General features: G+C 39.4%; 2 protein-coding genes across 5 annotated transcripts; both read left to right on the top strand.

Moving 5' to 3' along the window:
* Positions 1-1,825: 1,825 nt before the first annotated feature.
* Positions 1,826-3,301, top strand: mif (macrophage migration inhibitory factor). The gene is made up of 3 exons (XM_084947593.1): positions 1,826-2,019; positions 2,720-2,892; positions 3,037-3,301. The coding sequence occupies exons 1-3, from the start codon at positions 1,912-1,914 to the stop codon at positions 3,101-3,103; spliced, it is 348 nt and encodes a 115-aa protein (XP_084803719.1). The 5' UTR covers positions 1,826-1,911; the 3' UTR covers positions 3,104-3,301.
* Positions 3,302-4,574: 1,273 nt separating this feature from the next.
* LOC146392425 (uncharacterized) lies at positions 4,575-14,695 on the top strand. 4 transcript variants are annotated; one of them, XM_084947582.1, is made up of 7 exons: positions 4,575-6,310; positions 6,528-6,655; positions 7,293-7,353; positions 8,817-8,846; positions 12,468-12,583; positions 12,734-12,851; positions 12,983-14,695. In XM_084947582.1, the coding sequence occupies exons 1-7, from the start codon at positions 5,986-5,988 to the stop codon at positions 13,954-13,956; spliced, it is 1,752 nt and encodes a 583-aa protein (XP_084803708.1). In that variant the 5' UTR covers positions 4,575-5,985; the 3' UTR covers positions 13,957-14,695. The 4 variants fall into 4 exon arrangements, with proteins under 4 accessions (XP_084803708.1, XP_084803699.1, XP_084803694.1 ...); XM_084947573.1 differs by lacking the exons at positions 4,575-6,310; positions 6,528-6,655; positions 7,293-7,353; positions 8,817-8,846 and adding an exon at positions 9,706-12,269 and having other exon boundaries at positions 12,513-12,583; XM_084947568.1 differs by lacking the exons at positions 4,575-6,310; positions 6,528-6,655; positions 7,293-7,353; positions 8,817-8,846 and adding an exon at positions 9,706-12,269 and having other exon boundaries at positions 12,510-12,583.
* Positions 14,696-23,851: the final 9,156 nt, after the last annotated feature.

Below are 23,851 nucleotides of genomic sequence, written 5' to 3'. Positions count from 1 at the left end.
AAATGGCTTTGGATGCGAGTGAAGGCAGAGCCATGGATTAACTGGTGGGAGCGGAAGAAGGAAGACTGTTGCACAGAGTTCAGGAAAAAGTTGAGCCAGGCTCTGAGTATTAAGGAAGCGTTAAGACACTTAAGATGACTGTGAAACTACAGCTATAGTGCTGAGGGAAACGTCAAGGAAGGCGTTTGATCTATCCTCTGGACAGAGAAAAGAGGATAAAAAGGCTTGGTGGTGGAATGAGGAAATACAGGAAAGTATTCAAAGGAAAAGGTTAGCAAGGAAAAAGTGGGATAGTCACAAAGATTTAGAAGAACTGGGAGACAAGGCATATAGCCTATTTGGTTCATTTGAAGAGTTTCAGTCAGGTTTCAGAGTTCATCACAGTACAGGAACAGTTTTAATGAAGGTTACAAATGATCTGCTTATGGCCTCTGACAGTGGACAAATCTGTGCTTGTCCTACTAGACCTCAGTGCAGCAGTGATCATATATTTTATTATAGCGATTAGAGCTTGCTGTAGGTATTATAGGTACTGCGCGGCAGTTATTTCAATCATATATATCTAATAGACTCCAGTTTGTTCATGTAAATGGGGAATCCTCTTCACACAGTAAGTTTAATTATGGAGTTCCACAGGGTTCTAGGGTGCTAGGACCAATTCCAATTGCATCACACATGCTTCCCTTAGGTAGACTTGTAGTCAAGACCACCTAAACCAAGACCAAGACAATACCAAGACCAGAGGGTATCGAGACCAAGACAAGACCAAGACAAGACCAAGACCGAGTCAAGACCAAGACAAAGTTGGGAGGAGACCAAGACCGAGACAAAAAAAGACTTTAAACTGCAGCCAGACGGCTGTAACTCAGGAGGTAGAGCAGGTTACCTACTGATTGGAAGGTTGGTGGTTCGATCCCTGGCTCCTCCAGTCCTCTGAACATCCAACTCTACCCTTGGGCAATATCATTAGAAGGCATAGCATAGATTTTCACCTTTTTCTTTTAAGGACATCCTGATAATAACGTATTACAGTAGTCCAGTCGAGAAATAATAAATGCATGAACTAGTTTTTCTGGCTCTCTTCCACATTGTGTCTTCGTCTTGTCTTCCTCCTCCCACCCCATTCCTCCTTCCCCTTTCCTGAGCCGGGTTTTGTCAGAGAATTCTTCCTGTTAAAAGGGAGATTTTCCTTCCCACTGTCTCCAAAGTATTTGCTCAAAGCGGTTCATATGATTGTTGGGGTTGTCTCTGTTTTCTCTATACCTTACAACAGCGGTCCCCAACCTTTTTTGCGCCACGGACCGGTTTATGCCCGACAATATTTTCACGGACCGGCCTTTAAAGTGTCGCGGATAAATACAACAAAATAAAACTAGTACCGGTACCGAAAAAAAGAAGATTTATTCATAACACACGTGAAAAGACCCAGGAAAACAGAGTTAACGATAAAAAACGATAACAAAATAACGCTAAAAACCGATAAAAACCCTGAAAACCATACATTTCACACCCGAGCCTCAACTCTCGCGGCCCGGTACCAAACGACTCACGGACCGGTACCGGTCCGTGGCCCGGGGGTTGGGGACCGCTGCCTTACAATATAAAGTGCCTTAAGGCAACTGTTATAATATGGGGCTATGTAAATAAAATTGAATTAAATCTCAAAGAGAGAGGTGGCAAAGGAAAAGGCCCATAGTGAGTTGTAAGCGGCCGAAGCTGTTTAAATATGTGTTGCTATTAATGCAGGGCCATTAGCGACTTTTGTAATTGTGAAAACTTAAGTCTGGTAGGTGGCGGTAATGCGTCTACAAGCTAGTTGCCAACCCTACAACTAGAAGAAGAAGAAGAAGAAGAAGCAGGAAGGCGAAGAATACCAGTGGCTGTACCTTGAGGGAGAGAAGCGTTGCAATAATGCCGATGTTTGTAGTGAACACCAATGTTGCCAGAGGTGATGTACCGGCAGCTCTCCTGTCCGAGGCTACAGAGGAGCTGGCCAAAGCTATGGGAAAACCTGCACAGGTAGGCCGGCACGCGCTCATTCTTCCACCTACCCTCACGCGATTGTACGTCATAACTATCAATCAATGGCTGTCCCCTTTAATTCCGCATGTTTAGATTTAACTTCTCTGCTGAAAGCATATTATATAGAGCTCCACTCGTAAAACTAGGCTGGCTCTGTCGTGTGTAATTATGTAGACAGTGTGTAGACTGCCAGCGCTGGGAGATCATTGATCGGTGGAGTTGGATCACTCACCCGCTTCGAATGCAAGCCTGGCCATAAGAATATCTGGATGGCGCTTCATTACGTCACATTAATACTCCTATAATTAAGTAACCTACTCATAAATAGTCAACATTAAAGGAGACAGACATTTTATTCTCATCAATGATGAGAATAAAATAAAATATAATAAATAAATAAATATATATATATATATATATATATATATATATATAATAAATATAATTCAATAACATGATGAGTCATCATGTTATTGAATTATAATCAGACGATTCTATGGTTTCTTTATTAGACTGTAATTAATTAAGTGCTACATAGACTACAATGTTAAAATATATTATAGAGATTCTCTACTTGTGTACAGAAACGGAAAATAAATGAAGATATTGGTAACTTTTCAAAAATCCACAACCTTCACTGGTTAATTGTTTTAAAATTTGTTTGCACCGTTTTGTGCTTCTGTCCTGTACACACCAGTACGTATCTGTGCACATCAACCCTGACCAAATGATGATGTTTGGAGGGAAGGGAGACCCCTGCGCACTCTGCTTCCTCTACAGCATTGGCAAGATCAGTGGTGCTGCCAACAGGCAATACTCTAAACTGCTGTGTGGACTGCTCAACAAACACCTGGGCATCTCTCCTGAAAGGTACCAAAGACACACTTTAACCAGTACATTTTTAATAATTTGATGAGTGAAAGTAACATGGTTACAGAAGCAATCCCCACCCCCTTCTGGCTGTCAGTGTCTACTCTCATTGACCTATTTTTCCTTCTCTCTTGTGTATTTCAGGATGTATATTAACTTTATGGACATGGAAGCAGCCAATGTGGCCTGGAACAGCACAACCTTTGGCTGAAATGGAGGTCAAAAAAAAGATCATTCCAGAATTTTCCTACATGTAGGAACTTACAACTGACTAAATGATGAGTTGAAGACAATTGGTGATCCACTTGTAGAAATACTGACTACCTTAAAAGCACTTATCCAGACTCTTTAGCATTGCACTATTCATTTCCCATTTAAATGCAATAAAGCAAATCCTATAAACCATAAATGATTTTCTGTTTTCATTTGTTTTCAATGAAAAAGGATCCTGACAGATATGTGTTAGAGCAGTCAGGGAGCTGTGATGGAATCTTACTTTGACTGGAACACTATGTGGACGGCACAGGGGAAATATTACAATTGCATGATAGTGAAAGACAAGCCATCTGTTAATTGTTGTTTATCCCATTTGAAACTATCACTGTAAACTAAGTGCTACTGAGTGTTAATGCTCTGAAAATGTTGTCCATTAATGAGCTAAGCAAGTTGTCCTTGTCATTGTGCCTGGTCAAGTATCAGGTATATTGTCAGGATACATATTAAGTATTATTGAAATACACGGATTCATACAAAACTCACTTTGAAGTGTTCATCATCAGGCCATAGGAGCTAAGCCATTAACTATATATATCCATGTACCCAAGCATGACAATTAAGCTGTTTTCAGGCTGTGCATACAAGTGTAGATTGTTCAGTCTGCTGTAGCTCTACAAAAATCTATGCAACCTTTTGGCTGGGCAAGATTTGCTTTAATTTTCCGTAGCATAGATTCAACACTGTGCCGGAAACATCAGAGATTTTAGCCCATGTTGACGTATCATCACACGGTGCATATTTGTGAGATTTGCATTCATGACGAGAATCTCTAACTGTCACTGTTAGTGAACTAACTGTCACAATCAAGAAACTAGTTTGAGATGATTGTGACATGGCACATAATCCTGCTGGAAGCAGACATCAGAAGATGGGTATACTGTGGTCATAAATGGATAGACTTTGTCATCAACAATACTCAGTTGTACAAAGAGGCCCAAAGTTTGTGAAGTAAATATTTCGTCAGTGATGACACTGTAAACCTGCACAGTCTGCTTCCTTTTCTGTATTTCAAACTGAATATTGCAGAAAGAGAAAATAAATCATTAATTTGGGGATCAGGCATTCATGAAAGGGTTTAATTTTCCCAGGTTTTGGATTGTATTTAACTTTGTCTAGCGGTTATTTTGGGGCTTATCTGTGAATTCTTCAAGCATGGTTAAAATATCTCCACACAGCTTGATGCCTTGCATTCTCATAATAATAATAATATTAATAATAATAATTCAGTTTATATATCGCCTCTTAAAAACTGTCAAAAGCGCGGAATGCTAGGTTAAAATTAAAAGCCAAATATTAGTCAAACAAAACACTTTTTGAAATAGATACGAAACACAAAACTATTAAAAATAAATAAATGTACGAATAATAAATGTCACGAACACCTACCGGAAATTCGTTACTGGAGGAAACGTCATATCACTGCGCGGCGGGAAAAGTTCAGTCAGGAAATTTCAGGTTAAGCTGTGGCCTTGTGTTTATCAGTGTCTTTGCTGTTCCTAATTGGTTCAATTCAGTTCAGATACAGAAAAACAGCTTCTCTCGCATGCAGGTAAAAAAAGAAGCAGGTTAGTGTTGTATGTAGCAAACGAATAGACCGGCTCGTGCTGTATTAGATGGTTGCCATGGTAGCCGCTACGTTTGATACCAAAGATGGCGAGCAAATATAAATATTGCAAACGGAAAATCTATCTATTATTAGCTGTATGTTTATGTATTTAATTTTCACTTGCTTCAAAAATATTGAGCCTTTTAATAAATCCATGATTACTTTGTTTTTTTTCTACTATAAACCGACGTAGCAGTGACGTACCCGTTTCCTTCTTCTTCTCTTGAGCGAAATGGCGGCTGAATATGTTAGGTTTTTGTACATTAGCTAACGCAAAACCAATTTAAGACGCAATTTTGGTATCTAGGCGTCATAATCGGGTTCCTTCTTTAGTTCTTGTCTAGCAAATTTCTGGGTTGAAGGCGAAGTTCGGAAAGTCAAGCCTCGAAGGAGTTTCCCTGTGCCGCACGGTAGGTATTTGGATAGATAAGGAAATAACCCGCCATGTGTTAACAGTAAACCTCTCTGAAGTGGTTATATTTAAGATAAAATGACGCATGCACGTTATAATAGTGATTATTCGTCTGTTCGACGTTAATTTTGAACCGGTGTTTTAATCTATCATCATGGCTTATAGTAAAAATGAAGTGGTTTACGAATAGCTGTTTATGAATGGTGATCAAATGTAGTTAACCGTCTGGGTTAGGTTGTTACTGCTGTTTTTGTTCAGTTTTCTTTCCTTAAGGAAATACGGGAGAGTGAACTACTTTTGTCTTACCAGGTAACTAAACTTGCATGCTAAAAAAATGCAGTTTAAACCTTTCTGTTGCAACATGTGACGGTTTCCATACAGATTGATGGAATAAATGTAAACATGAATAAAATAAACAACCTAAAAATGCATCCACCAGTGATATTAAAAAAAAAGTATTTTTTTAACTAAATCAGGTTATGAATGACAGTTGTTCTACCAGATGGGAATAAGGGAATAAAACGTGTATATTTGCTGTTTGTAAGTCCTGTTCTAATTCCAGAACTACTTATCATTTCCACCTAAATACTCTTTTATGTATTTAGCGCCATAACATTAGGTTGAAAGTTATGGGGCAGAGAGGAGACTTTATCAGCAAATATACACTTCAAATTGCTGTCATAATTAATGTAAAGCTTGTAAGAATACCTAACTTCATCTCTAATCCCTGTGTTTAGGAGTGAAGCCACCACCACACACAAATTTATGATACTAGGATATCTGCAAGTCGCTTTCAAAGATGTCTGACATTCTAACAAGAGGGTTCAAGGCCCAGCTGACCACAGCTATGGAATCTATTTCGAGGAGAGCCGTGTTTGAGATAATGAAGATTTTTGAAAACACATTGTATGACAATCAAATGGAGCTGGCACAGAAAGGACAAGAGGTCGCCCAACTTAAAATAAAGTTACAGACAGCAGAGCTAAAGCTGAAAGAACTTGAGGATGCAAGAGGAAGACAGGTAAAGACGAATAAAGTCCAGACGAATCCGTCGCAAACAGAGGTTGAAGTTGTCACAGAAACTCCAGGACAGTCTTCTGAGGTCCCTGAGATTGATTTTGAAGGTATAATTTTAAATGTTACTTCTTTGACTACATTATGACTAAATGACATTTATGAACAAATAGGTGTTACTGTTTATAACCTCCAGGGCAGAGTTGATCATAATTGATTATTTGATTTAATCTTGGTAGACTGTCGCAAGATTATTGTTACTCAGTAAAACAGTTGCCTGGCTTAGCTTTAAGCATGTTTGCAATTTTCGTGCATTGGTTTGTGCAGTACCCGATGACTGGTGTTCTCCTCTGGGCTACGAGACTGTGACCAAACCAGATGAAGTTGTGTGTCCCAGTGTACGACTACGGCCGTTGTCCATACCTCTGTGTCATATTACAATCCCCAAGGATGAGGTATGTAGTTGAAGGTAGAACTGTGGATCCTTAACCACCAGAGAAATCTGCAACTTGACTTTTATGTTTTCAGAAGAGGGAAAAAAACATCTTTTGTGACGACTTGAGGCTCGCTTACAACGTTTCACAGAAAACTGAAATTTAGGAGTGCAATGATGTGTATACAGCTACATAGTTTGTAAGATGAGAATTTACAAATTTGTTGGGTTATCAAATGTTATTGATTGACTAATTGTATTTAATAATCATATGAGGTGGCATGCAATGCACACTGGTGCATTATTATTACTTTCACTAAGTGGTGAAAACACATTTTTAAAAATGAAACTAATATAAACAATAGCTAAACCTTTAAATCAAACCGAAATTTACAAATGCATGCTGAAATTGTGCAAGTTCACCTAAGATGTTGTGGCTCCTAATGACTTAATAAAAAATTAAAATGTTAACTGCACTCTTCTGTTCTGTTACATCTATTTACTTTACTTATTTACTTTAGCTGAAAACTAAAAGAAACAAATTCTTCATATGATGTTTGTCTCTTTATGCAAACACAGCTCTATGAGCATTTCGTTTACTTGTAAATTGCCCTGTTAGTCTTTGGAGATTATCATCTATATGTATATCTATATTTTAGGCAGTTCGCTGTGACATTGACTTGAACCAGAGAAGAAAGAGTGCCAGGAGATCCAGTAGAAGTGAGTCTTAATTCTTTCATTTACTATTTCATGCCAGAAGTGACAGCACGCCTCTGTTTTCCATGTGATAATATTGTTGGTGGGTGTTGTGAGCAAAAGTTTCAGTGAATCATCAGATCTGTTTATAGTTTTCTACTCAGCAGATATTTAATTTTGCCTAATTACTTGTGCCAATTAATGGAGCAGTATGATTAGCTGTCTCTTCAGTGAATCTGTCATCCTGAGGTTGAACTGGAACTCCCCCATGCTTGAAATACTATTTTTCTGATCTGCACCCTCACTGAGCTCAGTGTAGCAGCATGTGAACCGGTTCCCCATCTATTGTTGGATCTGGTTGGAGTGGCCCTACAACTTGGTGCAACTCTCCAGAGCAGAGATTATATAGAGACGTGTCACAACAGTGAACTGGGGTCTGCAATACAAAGACAATCCAATGTGCCCAACCTGGGCAATCAAGCTAAGCAGTCACATGAAGGTGCTCATCAACTAAACAAGTTGGCACAATCTAGCTATCAGCGTGTTCACGTGAAAGGGTGGGTGTTGACAGCATGTGACCAGTAAGAAATGCGAACCAGTCTACTGACATCAGGGCAACTGATTTTACAGAGAAAAGGTGAAGATGTTAAGTACATAATACAAGCTGAAAGTAACACATCTCCTAAAGACAAAGCAGCAATTTGAGTTTGCGTGGGCTTAAAGATGTTTGGTCATTAAGACTTAAAAAGAGCTGCTGTGTTGTTATAAAGTTCAACCTATTTGAAGTAAGGATGGAAAATAGGCAAAAATGTTGTCTGTAAGTTAGTTGGGTATCACAGCTCTGTCATTAAGACTGATTATAATCTGATGGATTCAAATTGTTATTCATTAATTTGATATGTAGATGTGCATAAGAGAGTTTTAGATTTTACTGTCTCAGATGCAGCCCTGTGGGGTTGAATGTATATAAAAACAGAATTCAAATTTAGGTTTACTTGCATGTGCTTTTGATTTAAGATCAAAAAGTACAAGAAGGTTCCATGTTTTAGGATCCTGTATTAATGCTTGTAAAACAATGGGATTGTTGTTTACACTAAATAGAACCAATTGTATGCTAAAATAAAAGATACTTTAAGCTGCTTTCTTAAAAAAATGCTAAAATAAGTCTCCAAATATACTTGAGTGTGTACTAATAAATCACAAAGCCTTCCCAAGTAAAGTTTCTGTGTATCCTATTAAGTATAGCTTATAAAATTTAAGCTGCAGCTCTTCATGTGGATATGTATTACCAGTCTGCAATCTGGCTGATCTAGAAATAAGAAAGTGTAAGAAATATCACCATTTTCCCCTTCATACTTGCTTGTTCAGTGCTCAGCTTTGTGATATCAGTTAAATGTTTGCATTAGTTTATTTCAAAATTCAAATGCACAGTTTGGCATATAACATTCATGTTATGTTAAATATTTTTTCCATGTTTTTCTTCACAGTTTCAAATTTAAAAGAGAGCAAAAAAACAGGTAAGAACAAAAGATTTCCAGCACATGATCATCGGTTTCAGAACATTAAAAATAATGTGAAACTGTTACTCCATGACATCAAAGAGGAATATCCGGACCTAATTGCTTTGGAACATCATAGACGAAGGAGGAGAAAATTAACAGGACAAAAGCAAGAAAATGGAGTGAAGAGCAGAAGAAAGAAAAGAAAAACTGCATCAACTGAGTCCACGTCCAAAGAACATGAAACAATGGAAAGTGGCAGCAAAAATGCTTACTCCTGCAAGATTTGCAAAAAGGTTTTCGATACAGAATTTGGCCGAGATGTGCACGTACGATCACACAAGACGTGTCGAGGCTGCAAGAAAATCTTCCCATTTCCGAGCACACTGAGACATCATAAACGTAATTGTGCAAAACTCAAGAAATTGTTGGCAGCCAGCTCTGAAGGCAAACCAGCTGATAAAAGAGAAAACCGTACGGCAAGCAAAAAACAGGCCGCCAGTGAAGAGAGCACACATTCCTCAAGCAGCAACAACAATAAGGAGGGAAATAAAAACGCGGGAAGGTACCCCTGTACGCACTGCAGCAAGTCATTTGATTTTCGGTTCAAGTTAATAGAGCACATACGGATTCATACCGGTGAAAAGCCGTATTCATGCAGCATTTGTCAAAAGACGTTCCGCATTGCTCAGTCACTCAGATTGCACATGGTGAAAAGACACAACGACCAAAACACTGAAATAAATGGAGACCTATATTGGACCAAACCTTTAGAAGAGATTGAAGAGAACACAGGGGGTTCAGTTTCTCCCCGCAAACACACGAGTGAGGAAATCGTGCAAAACAAAGAAAGGCGTCAGTCAAACAAAAGCTCCAGATGACAAACAATGGGCGTGTGGCACAATCGTGGCTTCATGTGCTTATCCTGTCACAAGGTGTTGAGGAGCAAAATAATCTTGATTGAACACTATCGCATCCACACAGGAGAGAAACCCCTAAAATGCAACAGGTGTCCTGCGATGTTTCGTACTAATGCGCAGCTGTACGTGCACAAAAAGAAGTGCCGCTCTCCACCGGCAGCTATCCAGTGCAAGAAGTGTGGGAAACAATTACCCTCACAAGAAATTTATGACAAGCATGTGTCTAAATGTAAAAATTAGAGCTAGTCTAAAGGACTAAACCAAAGGACTCCTCTAGTACCATATCGCGCGCTAACATCAGTATTACTTTGAGTAAAGGTGTCATTACCTGACTGTGGACATTGAAACACTGGATTTTGTCTCTGGTGGCTTTAAGTTAAACTGTACTGTTTGTTTGTTTTTGTTTAATACAATTACATGATTGTCTTTCATCTCTGGCGTATTTTTAAAACAATACATAAAACATAATAATCCACAATCAGGTGACGTCTGCTATCGACAAATTGGTAAGAAGAAATGTCACTAAACTAAGAGTTACAGTTTTTTAATCCACTTTTTTTCACTAATATCCTGAAAATACATTTTGGGGTTTAAGCGGTGGTTCAAGCTAGTGCAGATGTATACTAACCCTCAGGAATTTCAGTCTAAATACTTCTAAAGATGTTTTTGGTTTTGTTTGGGTTTGTTTTAAATATATTAAATACCTCATAAATTGGGATAGTTCTGAACTTCAAAAGTTCTGTAAAACCAACATTGCCTTAAAGCAGACCTGCACTTTGACCATAATAGTGACTGCAGTGGTTGTGGCAATGGATACTGAAAGATGCATAGATCCCTGCTTGCTAAACTCTGTTTTAAAGGCTTACCCTCTTGTTCTTGTTTATAACTTGAGCTAAATGCCATTCTTGCTGTCTCTCTGTTTTGTGTTTAGCTTGTCCTGTCGTTGTCAACAGGAATTTGAGAAATCGCATGACTTGACCTTTCACATCATCCCAAATTGCCTGATGTGCTTGAGCTTTTCATATTGACTGTATTTACTGGAAAAAATCAGTTATTCTAAAGGTTCAACTTGTTTTATATCTGAAAACATTTCATTGTTCTGTGGTTTTGATACCTTTGCAATTTTTTTTATACAGTTTTAAATATATTTTGTACGTTTGTTCAGTGTTTTGGGTTTTTTTTGTCCAAGTTTACAAATTTCAAAATGTGTTTATGTGTGCATTAAATATTGATTTCTGAAACAGTCAGAACAATATGAATGTGTTTTACTTTTTTATCTGCTCCAAACCAAATATGTGTTTTTATTTTTGTCGTGTGGGTTTTTCTTTTTAACCTATATGTAATAGGTGATCTTACAAGCCTGTTATACTTTTTCTTTGTAACCGGACTGTAATTGCTAGATTGAATCGTTGTCACTTTTAAATAAAACCCCTATTTTATACCTTTTGTCATTTATGTATTTAATATGAATTTAGAGAACATTCAAATTGCAGCAGATTTTCAATGAATACAAATGAATGTGCTCTGAACCATTTAGCCTTCTTATCGCGAGACTTGCGGCGGTGATCACGTCGCAGGTACCAACCTGCTAGCTCAAGAAAAACTACATTGAGTGTTGTTTTAATGCTCAGTGAAGATATTTTCCCACCGACTACTGTCGGCCATTACGGTCCTGTGCTTTTGGTCGTTTCTTCTTCAGTTGTGCTGTGAGCTTCAGCGCTGAATAGTAAAGGCTACGCTTGGTTGGCTCCCGTGTTTACACGTTAACCGGAGGTAACGTTAGCTAGCTCGGTGTAACGGCGCTGAACGCCTTACCTGGTCACAGCCAGTTTCTCAACGCTAGACTGAAGTTAACTATGTTTATACTCGTCTTCCATACAAACTGGCTTTTTGCATTACAGCATATTGCTTGCCATCATCGTGTGTAACACTAACACTAGCAGTAGCTTAAGTGATAAACCATATAGGAGTTTTTGTGATTATTATAACATTACTATAAAGCAGCACACATTGTAGATATCGAGTTATAAATGCTAGCTGCTGTTATAAATGTCTGATGGCGTAATGCTGTAAATTGGCTGTTTAGTATGGCAGCATCTCATGGCAGTTCATAGATGCCACGGCAGAGGAGTGTATAGCGGTAGCCACGTCGTCCGTCTACTCCCTCTGGAGGCAAACCACAGAAGAAAACAGCAGTGGCAACCAGCTGTTGTCATTAAAACAGCATCCACAAAACAAAGGACAATGGAGTCTGTGAGGAGCGCTTTCCATGCTCAACTGGCCACCGTCATGGACTCACTGCTGGCAGCCGCTGTGTGCGAGATAGCCAAGATCTTTGAGAGCAGCCTGTGTGAACAGCAGGCGGAGCTGGCGCAGAAAACCGAGGAGCTCTCCATCCTCCGGTGTAAGCTGGAGAAAGTGGAGAGGAGGCAGAAGGCAAAGGGTGGAGGGAGCGAGGAAGGAGAGATGTCCTCAGGAGACAGAGAGGGCAGCTTGAGGCAACAGACCCTGACAGGATCAGGTATTACAGCTGACTTTGTCTGATTCAAGCTGGTTCATGAGCAACTCAATTTGGTCATCGTCAGGTCATCGTCATCATATCTATACCTGCTCATCCCGTTATCAGCTCCATTGAACCTGTTGTGTTCATCATTATGTAGACCTATTACCTACTGAATTAGTGCCAGAGATGGTTACAAATTACAGTTCTCTCGCACAGGACTGAATATGGGAAAAGATGTCTCTTCTCATTCTGACCCAGTAGGAGTCAGCCAGAGCCTTGGTAAACTGAAGGAGGAGGTCAAAGGTCAGGATGGAGCTTCAGTAAAGCACGAGGTCAGACCCTCCCCTGCCTCTGTGTCATTCAGAAGTTGCCTGTTTTATTAAACTGCAGCAATTAAGTCTTTATGACTTCTTAACATTCACCTGCTAAACTTTCCCTGCCTTTTCTAAGTCTTATAGCTACATTTTACTTTTTCAATTCAGCGTGCTGGGTCACGGCCTGGCCTGGGGTCTTTCACAGCCCAAGCGCCAGAGAGAAGCCTTGCAGCTGGGGACGAGATGCAGATTGATGCCCTGACTGCTACACAAGCTAAGACAAAATGTAACTAAGTCACAATCTATTGCTAAAACAAGAGAAGCTATGAGAATAAGTAATCAAAGCGAGAATAATAGTGAGAAGGCTGAAAGTAGCTAAATTGTGGGTGGTTTTTTTTCTTCCATATTTCTTTGCAGTATCTCACTGGGATCAGAGCAGTCGTGGTGCAGACCACAGACCCCTTCAGGATCAAGCCTCTGCCCCATTTCTCTCCATCTCCCAGAGTGGACGCTGCTCCCCCAGACCTGACCCTAGCCTGGTTCAACCAGGTGAGTGGTTACCTGGGTTGGACACCACCCGAGGTGGGATGTCCAGTCTGGAGAACCTGCAGGCAGACAGAACCAGCTGCACTGGTGCAGCTAGCAGCAGCTCTGGCACAGATGCGCCCTGCTTCAGGCCTGGTTTTGGCTCAGATGAGACCAGTAACGAAGATGATGACAACTCTTTCCCATTTCTGGACCAGGAGCCTGAGAACCAGAACTCCAACCAGAATGCAGAGAGGGGGGCCCAGCAGGATCAATCCCAAGCCCCACCTGGTGAGTCACTATGGAGACCAAGAGACGAGAGGGGTGGGAGAGCCTCCATGAATAACACCCGGCGAGTCACAAATTTTGGAAACAGAGACCCTCTCCGACCCCAGTCTAATACACAGCTGCTCACTTTACGACACACAAACGCTCTTAGCCACAATCCAGCTTCAAGTGGAGGGAACGGCCGACCTTACACCTGCCCATACTGCACAAAGTGTTTTACGTACCCCTCCCACCAGCGCAGACACCTTTTACGCCACACAGGAGTCAGACTGCATCCCTGTCAGTTTTGTGAAAAGAGCTTCCTCACTCCCTCTGAGCTCACTGTGCACACTCGCACACATACAGGGGAGCGGCCTTTTGGCTGTGCTCAGTGTGGTAAACGTTTCGCCCGCAGCGGGAACCTGAGAGCGCACCAACGGGACGTTCACATGGGGAAGAGGCCCTTTGCTTGCACAGAGTGCGGAAAGAGATTTGCCCACAGGGGAAACCTTAGGGTGCACAATCACAGAGTCCACCAAGGAGATCCCTACTACATGGATAACCAGCAGGAGCCTGACATAGTCCCAAATCCCATTTAAAAATATTTTTTAAATTAAAAAAATGGATCTGCACTTTGAATTTCATTTGCACAATAAAACCTAAAAACTTCTTTGAAGGTTGCCTGTATTAGTGAGCACTTAAAATAGTTTAAAATACTTCAGATTTTTCTTTTATTTGTTTCTGTTTTGAGAGAAGTGTTAAATTAATTATCCAAAGTTCAAGCTGCATTTATTGACCCACAGAATCAAAGTTAGTTTCTAAATGTTTTTTTCAGTTTTGACTCATAATTTTGGGTCCCGCAAAAAGAAAGAGCTTTTTATTTTGCTGTATTGTAAATGAGTAGATGTGATTTTCCAAGAATAAGAAACATTGGCTGCTGATGTGAAAAATGTAATAATAATGATTCTCCAGGCTGACTTTATCTTCCAGTGATGTTCTTCCCTGAATGTGGACAGTTGGCAAATTAATCCAAGCACCTTTTCATTATTTAATGTGACAAAACTCCAAAATAATAATAATAATGTTTTTTGTAAAGCGAATAAAGAAAGACTAGTTGGTATTAGCTTAGGACATGTGGCACGCAGAGGTAGGATAGCACATCTGTTTCTTCACATTTGTCCTGTACTGCCTATCTCCTCAAACAATTAAGTTGAATGTATTGTGAAAAAAATGGAAATGTGTTCCTGCGACAAGTCCATAATCATGATGTTAAAAAACTGTACTTTCCTTTCATCCTGTTTTTGCAAAGTGAAATTAAACACTATAGTCATGCATTAACTCCTTATATTTCTCCTAAGCCTGAAAAATCACTTCACTTCAGAGTTTGGTTTTAGTTTCGCTGCACAAGTCTTTGTCAGACACTAGGGGGCAGTGCCAACACACAAAAGAGTTATAGAAACAGCTTTGGACAGCTTTGCACATTTTGGTAGTGTTGCCCTATATTTCAGATCTTTTTCCATGATGCACGCACTTGTGTCATCGTGCCATCTCTCAAGCTGTGCTTGTTAGGCAAAATCTAAACGAGAGTACCTCAGTTACTGGGTTTAGGTGCTCAAGACCCAATTTCTCTTTAGCCGTTTGGCTTTAAAAGTGTGCAAAAACAGCAGTTTAATTATTGTCAGAGGGGCCATTCTATTTTTACTCCAGTCCATATCTTCAAACGATGTGCTGAAAGATTTTGAGCCTTTCATAAAACTATATTTGCATATGCTTTTATGAACAACACCATAATAAGTCCCTGTGTGTGTTTTCTTCTCTCCATATAGTTCCTGAAAAAGTTACTTCCTAATTGTGGAAGTGAGTGGATACAGAACCCAGATGTCTTATTCTATGTAAAATGATAAAAAGTATTTTTCATTCTTAATTATTCGAGTTAAATCAGAATCCATTAAAACTATAAGTTGGTATGAAATATTCTCAAAGTTACTGCCTCTTTCATGTACCTTAGGGCTGCAAAAAAGACAGAATTTAGTTCTAATAACACAAACTTAAATAACTTTAACCTCAAGCATGTCTTCTTACGCACAAGCCTAAAAATGCCTCAAGTGTGTAGGTTATGTGGAGGTTGATGGGATATTTGTTCGTGTCTCATCTCAGGAGCTGAGTGATTCCTGGCTGACCTCTGTGTATGTATGTATTCCCCAGGAAGCTGAGTCCTTGCTTTGCTCATGGAAAGATTACATTCAATGACCTCCCATCCCCCAAAAGGTCACCTGTGTCCGTGTCTCCCTCGGACAAAAAAACCCCTGACATTTGTAACAAGTGAACAACCAATTCTGAAGTGGAGCTTATAAAGGACAAAGAGAAAAGCACGCATGAGGAGTTTTGTGTTTTACTTTATTTGTATTTTTGAATTTGTGAGTCAGATAAGGGCCAGTGCGCCTGTGTGAGTGAACTGCTGTTAATGTGAGCCAATTGAACCCCCCTACTGTGTAAAGCTGCAAGCTCTTACGGTCCTTTTCGGGGCATGCAGTGTTTAAGTACTGTATTTATGACTGCAATGTCAAATGGTAAGTCAAATCTATACATAGACTCAATAAAGGGTTGTGTACATGTGCTTACATCAACAGGCAAGCAGTCACACAGGCTTTGCAGTGTTTTCTGTTTGTATATTTAGTTATGTGTAATCCCCTTTCTGGTATAAGCAGCTTTGCCCCAGTGGGTAAAAGCAACAAATGAACAGCTGAGTAGTCTGGAAAGACTATACAGCATTACTGCTTTAAAACTATGTGATAAAAGGTTTGCATAAAGGCAAAATATATATGCAGATATGCTCTAGACTATAGTGCTCTCTGGCATTTCAGCCCAAGTCTTAATAGCTCCATAGTCCATTTTCCCAGTGATCTGATTGGGTAGAAATTTTATTGCTCTCACAGTTGGCACAGAATAATAACTATATAGTGTCATTATGATTATAGTGTTGCCATTCTATATTTCAGCAGGGATCAGGCCATAATGTGCTCACCATCTTTCAGATTATTTGTCTTTAAACTACTGTACCTCCAGCCATCTCCCTGCCTTAGGTCCAAAGAGTCATTCCATCATCATCCCATAATCCACCAGGAGTTTAAACGATCCCCCTGACACCCAGTGAATGCGCCCTCCTCCCCAAACATGTCATGCAGATGGAAAAATGAAAAGAATAATTTTCCCCCATTGACATATCAGTCAAATGCAACTGTGGAGGATGTTTATTTTTATAGATGTACTCCTCTCTTTTTCATTTTCAAACATTTCCTTGTTATTCTTATGGTTGTATTTATGTGTTACCAGTTTCTTTTAATGTGTTTCTGTCTGTGTGTATGCGTTTTGAAGCCATGAGGGATTTAGCACTGCCCCAAGGCTGTTCGTAATCTACTCAGTCCCACCACTCCCCAGGGGCTGTGGTTTCATGCGGGTTGCCATTACTGTAGTGAAACCCCCCCTTTAGGGGATTGCAATGCTGTCTCCAGCTCAAGGCACTGAGTTGATCCATCGTCTGCGGACTGTGTTTAAGCACTCACTTAATGTGCTAATAGTGTTAGACTGGGGAGATGCTGAAGAGCTTTTAACTTTCATCAGCTAAAGCTTTGTCTGTTAGAAATGCTGATTTCATGGCTGCTGAGTCGAAATTGTGAAATATTACGTGAGGTTCTGGTTTTTGATAGCAAGAGCTTTTTATCAAAGAGGCTGATGGGATTGTTTCCATAGATAAAGATGATGCCTACATGGAACCTGAACCAGGGTGGGGGACTCAGAGGGCCACAGGTAGTGGACGGAATCTCCTTCGGGCGTTGGGTTTCACTGAGCCTCTTCACATGCTGGGGAGGTCAGAGCGTGATGAAGGGGTGGAGTGGGACTACACTATCTTTCCCTTTTTGGAGTTCCTGTGTGTGTGTATGTGTGCGTGAGAGTCTGCACGATTGAGTGTGTTCTCCATAGGCTGCTCTTGGGTTGCTAAGCAACTCTGTGTCTGCACGGTGAAGTGGGGGTGGGAAGGAAGAGAAGCACCAGGTCAACAGAGGCAGACATAAGCGTCGCTGCCTCTGATTGGATCTACCAGTGCTCCTGATGAATGATGCTGATTGTTATCATATTGGCTGGGTGTAGGCCTGAATCATGTTGGGATATCAAGGTCCATCACCTCCCTTCTTCAGTCATTATCTCTATCAGTAGCTGATTCAGATACAGTCTGTCCACCTGTGAGTTTGTGTGTATAAAAAGTGTGTTTTTACTTGAATTAACACAGGTACAACCACACTACACAGTTTAATCTAATACATAGGTCTTAATTCCTCTAATGTCACATATTAGATACAAGTGTTTCACGTTTGCAAAAGCAAAAACAGGAGAAGAGAGGAGAGAGAGTTTAGCGATTCAGTTGTTTTTGATCTATACAGGAAATGTTAGGAAAGGATGGGCACAGGGACTATTTTATAGTTTCCTTTCCATACTAACAGATAACTAACCAATTTTGAGTTAAACAAAAATCAGATATTCAGGCAATTCCCCTAAATGAAAATACCAAACTAAATAATGAACCTATGTGGGAAAATTTTGGGTGTTTTGCTTGAACAGAGACTGACTTTTAAAAGCAATGTGGTCATTAACATTACTCTGATGTAACCTTTGTAATTAGGGGTTTTGTTGTTTATTGGATGGCTTCTGCAAGTAAGGTGTCCCACTTTATATGGGGCTACAAAAATTTCTGCCATTTGTCCCAGATCAAACATGCCTCACGAGAAACGTGTTGCTCCTAAGGAAACATGCATCCAAACTGAGACCTCAGCAAAAAGTACCTGAGAAAACAGTTACCAGTTTTAACATGTATTGCAACAGAAGACGGGACTACATGGGTGTGTAAGAAGATTTTCACATAAGATCATAATAACAAATGTGCATTTGTGCATATTTAACCTGCTTATATGAGACATATCACATATATCCCATCCATATTTAGCTTCTTGAGGTCTAGCAGTCTATTAGCAGGTGTCCTGTGCAATGAATATTGCATCATGTGTGATTCAGCAAATCAGATCTAAACTGTTTACTTCATTTCAGCTAATTCTGTTGTCTCCTACTCACAATCTAATATCCAGGTTGTGATCACTTCAGTCTTTCCTCAGAACAATGTTATATCTTGTCCTTGTCTTACTCACTAGAAATGGCACTAATTTTTCATGCCTCCTCCACTTGGATGTTTTGAATAATATTAAAGAGATAGTGAGAGGACACAAAACAGCTCAGATTCTCTGTGTAGGGCAACGAGTCCAATTAAGGGAGGGAATGATGGGTGGTCACGCTCTTCTGTTACCAAGGTTACAGGATGGGTCCAAAGCCAAGCCTTGACAAAAGGCACCGTCTCTACAGACAGAAGAGAGACCCAAGGCCACACAGCCAGGTCCAGGGTCAGGCAGAGCATGGAAACAAGGAAAAGCTGGACTTTAAATTTACTGCAGCTAAACAAAACTGCTGTAAGTTAAGGTGATAATGATAATTACTGTGTGCGTGTTTACTCGTGTTTCCACCTGTTGTAATGATTTGTTTTTCCAACCATAAAAAGTAAACAAGAGGACACTGTAAAAAGTGTTTTAAGCTCTATTATACCTGTTCTTTTATTTTTCATTAATTTACTAAAAGTTCTGACTTTAATCTCAGAATCCTGAGACAAAAGTCAGAATTCTGAGAAAAAAAGTCAGAATTCTGAGAAAAAAAGTCAGAACTTTGACACTCAGTGTACGCTTTATTAGAAAAAAAAAGTCAGAATTCTAAGAGAAAAAGTCAGAATACTGACTTTTTTTTTTTTTTATCAGAATTTGGAGATTAAAGCCTCAGAATTCTGAGAAAAAAAAGTCAGAATTCTGACCTTAATCTCAGAATTAATCTCAGAAGTCAGAAGCATGTCTTTTTTTTTCTTCTTTTCTGGAATTCTGACTTTAATCTCAGAATTCTGAGATAAAAGTCAGAATTCCGGAAAAGAAGAAAAAAAAGACATGCCCACTTTTTTTTCCCGGTGGCCCGAATCCTCTTTCGTAATTTTGAGCTAGATAAATTCCTAAATTTACTTAATGCTTAAAGGTACTCTTTACCATTATAGGGGAAATTGCACTGTTGAGGCAGTTACCTTACATTGGTTGAAAACAGAAGGACTTTGTCACATTTACAAGAATAAAGGTGATTAGTAGTAGTGTCAAAGCTTAGTTTTGCAGTTCAATGCTTTTCATTTGCAGCTTTATAATTTCTCACATCAATTCCTCTTTTGGTCTTGTCATAAGTGCTGTGGCAGGGTATTACTGAAGGTTAATACTTACCCTACACTCAGAAAAATAAAGGTGCCAACTGGAACCAAAAGTGGTTCTTTAGACTGATGCCATAGAAGAACCTTTTTTGGTGCCACAAAGAACCTTTCAAACAATGGTTCTTTGAAGAACCATTTCTTTCAGTGGTTCAGTGAAGAACCTTTAAAGGTGCCCCAAAGAACCATTTCTTGATGGTTCTTTGGGGCACCTTTAATGGTTTTTCAAAGAACCTCTAAAAAGAACCTTTAAAAATGGTTCTTTAAAGAACCATTTTTAAAAAGGTCCTTCAAATGGTTCTTTAAAAAAACCATTTTAAAGAACCTTTTTTGAGTGGTTCTTTAAAAAACCATTTTAAATCTTTCAAAATAAAATGTATCATAAATTGAATTTGAGTAGGGTAAAATAAATACGAGCACAGCATAGACATATATTAATGGTTTATTGTCATTTTGTAGTATACCAAAAGACAAAAAGGCATTTTAACCCTCAGCACAACATCACTACTAATACATGTCACATATTAGTGTTTTAAACAGTAATAATTAAATATATTTGCTATACTATAAATATATATAAATACTATATCTACAGATAACAACAATGAATACATGTATTGTTTAATTAATAAAACATCAGAAAGTGATAAAACACATTAGAAATAGCAATAGCTTCATAACAGACCAATAAATCAACACATTTTCATCAGCAGATGTTTGCATGTTCAGTAAAAACATTTCAACAACAAGTTTATGATTAAAATGATCAATGAACTTCAGCCTTACGCTATGTAATGTACGTTTCATGTTGTACTCGTGGTCCTTTGTTAGTCCAGTTTAGGATAATGTCTCTGACGTATGTATCATATCAAATATATTTCATATCAAAACAAGCCCACACCTGCAGTTGTTTCAGTTTTTCACTGGTGTTTCCTGTTAGCTGGTCAACCTCACTCAGGTGGACATCCATATCAGCCAACCAAACGACAAGTTCCTCCCTTTGTGCTTCAAATCCCTCCCACTCTGAGACAAGGAGCTGAAAGAGAGAGAAAAGAGTCAATTATAAAGAAGAGAGAAAAGTGAAACCCTCCTCAGAAGGTCTGACTCGCATACCTGCAGTTGACCTGTGATGGACTCCAGTTTGGCGTTCACGTCATCCCTCGCCAATGCCAGCAGCCGAGTATGCAGGGTGCCCTGGAAGAGCTGAGTTAATGTTCGACTCCTCCTGGTCAGGCTCTCCAGCTGGATAAGCCGAGGTCTCCCCTCTCGCCACTGCCTCTGAACACAGAAACACAAATTGCATCTGAAGCAGGAGGTGCAGATTTTTTTTGCTATTCTTTTCTGAATCCAGGCTAGATCACGTGGAGGTATTTGGAAAACTTTTTTGGCCAGCGGACGACTGTTGTCTTGCAGAAAGTCAAATCAATCAAACATATCCGATACACAATCAATTCACAAGAACACATTATAAAAAATACATCCAGTTCTTGCCTGATTTCAAATGAATTCTGCATCAAAACAGGGTAAAACGAGTGTTTGCAGCAAATGTGAGCACAAAGCCTCACTTTGTACAAGCCTGCTATTAAAGTTCTCCTCTATGCAGACGACTTTCCTGTTTTCAAGGCACAACTTGGATCTGCTGTACGAATCTTATGGATACACACTAAGATTCTGACCCCTCATCCTAATATGGTCCCAACATAGCAACAGCAATAAAGCAAATGTTGAGGCTTCAAAATACAAAGTCCATATACCAATGGCTGACATGGGTTTTATCATAAGGGTGATAAATATACAGATTTCAGTCTGTCTTAGAGATTTGATGTTCATTTACCTGCAGATGCCCTATACGTGCCTGCTCTGTGGTTTTCCACAACGTTTTCCACATCACTATTTAATACAGGAAGTAAGTGAACTAAAACAAGTCATCTTTCTTTGTGAGAGGACCATATTAATGAAACAAACCTCAATGACATCATAGGGATCCCTAAATATGCTCCTGCTGCTTCTCTTCCTCCTCATCCTAAGCTTCGTTCTCCTTGTCCTCGCCTTCCATCCAATTGTAATTCAACCTAATTGTGTTTCTCCCCCTCCTCTTCCTCATTTTGTTGGAGCTGTGAACACAATTAATGTGAATCTGGATTAATTTGTGCAAACAAGAAAAATCTACAGCTTTTTGGTCAGAGGTGCTCTTGTGATTTAAGCCGGGTAGAGTAGATTTATGTGTTGATGCTACCTGCTTCAGCTCTGGCTGCTGAGTGATATTTACACCCTGGCTGGATTACAAACTTTAACCATGTGCTGAACTTTAGCCCAGCGTTGATACCTCTTGTTAGTATAACGACCTCTTCTTAGCTTGTATGTATGATGGTGGATAAATGAAATATACAAAGAAAAGACCGGAGCATAACTTGTCAACTAGTCCGAAAATAAGTTATACAGGAACAGTCAAAGACACACCTTCTCATGTCACATTTCTATTCATTTCTATATAATTAGAGTTAGAGTTATCTAATCTAATTATTCATTCAAAACACTTATGCATAGCTGTATTTTATACAGCTCATAAAGAATTCAAAGTACAGGTTCATGTGAGTATTTAATGTACGGCTCAGATCTACAGAATTTCTAGAGCAGACACAGAGCTCACGTCACAACAGGCTTCAGGCGCCATTTTAGTGACTTTAACAATATATAAAATTTTAATTTCGGTCTAGCTGACATTAGGTTATGTACGCAGCACGCAATTGAACCACATATTTTAGAAGCCAAAGGTTCAAAATAGTTGGGAGCAGCTTCACTTAATTATAACAGTGGTTTTGTTAGGAAAACAGTTTCTGTATACCGGATACTAAATTGCGCTGACGTCAACGGCTAACGTATCTAGCTAATCGCTACTGTTAGCACAACATTAACAGCAAGCTACAATGACGAGTAACAAAAACAAAACAGTAATAAGGTTTTAATGAAAATGTTTTACCTTTTCCAACAGTCCCAGAATCCAGAGCTTCAAAGTCCAGCAGGTACTGAAGACTGTTATCCGTTTCGCTGTCACCGTCCTTGAGAAAGAGTTTTTTTTCCCCGAAAGGTCAAGGCCCGCCGCTCGCGCACTCTGTCTGCGCATGCGCATCCCAACGACTGACCCCCTCCGTCCGCTCCCGGGAGGTTATAGTATGACGTGTTCTGACGTCACTCTCTCTCTCCCTGTATTTATTTGGCTCGAAACACATATTAACAAATTGCTCAGTGATGAACAACTACTCAGATCATTTACCTAAGCAGTGTGCTTTGTCAAAACGAAGTGTGTGTTCATTACACTGACATTCTGTTCTGCAATTGTTATTTACTTGTTTTTTATAATTTGACTTACATACTGCTGGGTGGTTTGTAAAGTTTACAATAACTAGTATTATCATTATGCTATATTTTCAAAAAATATATAATAATCTCAAAAGTAATGCCTTGGAGTAGAAAATAGTAATACTTTATTAACATTTAAAACTAAAGTACAGTATTTGAATGTGTGTATTGTGTCTACTGTTTGTTAACTCACCATATTCATAATGGGTTTGCAGGGTTAGGGGTGTGTGTGTGTGTGTATGCGGGGGTGGTGGGGGGGTTAGGGTCTTTAGGCTTCCCCCCCCACCCCTGCCACCAGTATATTTTTAAGTAAATATTTCTAACTTTTATTTGAATATTCAGTTTCCTACCATCTTCTCTTAAAGGGTAAATGCCAGGTAACCCGCCCTCCCCCTTCGCACACACATGCACACAAAGAAAACACACAGTATAATTCACAGCCTCGTTATAGTGAATAAATATTTATGCCATTTACACCATCAAACTTAGATTGCTAAGGATGAAGAACCTTTTGTTCTTTAAAGAACCATTTGTAATAGCTGAAGAACCATCCACAAAATAAAAAGGTTCTTTGACGTATGATGGTTCTTTAAAGAACCATGAAGACATCTGAAGAACCATTTAAGAACCATAATTTTTCTGAGTGTACTTTTGGTTGAGGTCTGTGTAAGCACAGTAGTCACGCCAACCTGTTGTAGGGACAGCCAATCAGAAGGAATTTGGAATAAAGGTAGGGAGGCTTTAAGGGGAGAGGATCTAACGTGTCTCCTTTTAGACAGTGAATAAACCGAAGTGCTGGA

This window comes from Perissodus microlepis, chromosome 2, assembly GCF_051167445.1.
Source record: "Perissodus microlepis isolate ML-2025 ecotype Zambia chromosome 2, ASM5116744v1, whole genome shotgun sequence".
NCBI lineage: Eukaryota > Metazoa > Chordata > Actinopteri > Cichliformes > Cichlidae > Perissodus > Perissodus microlepis.
Note: the sequence above shows the minus strand (reverse complement) of the source record. Positions and strands in the feature narration are given on the sequence as shown.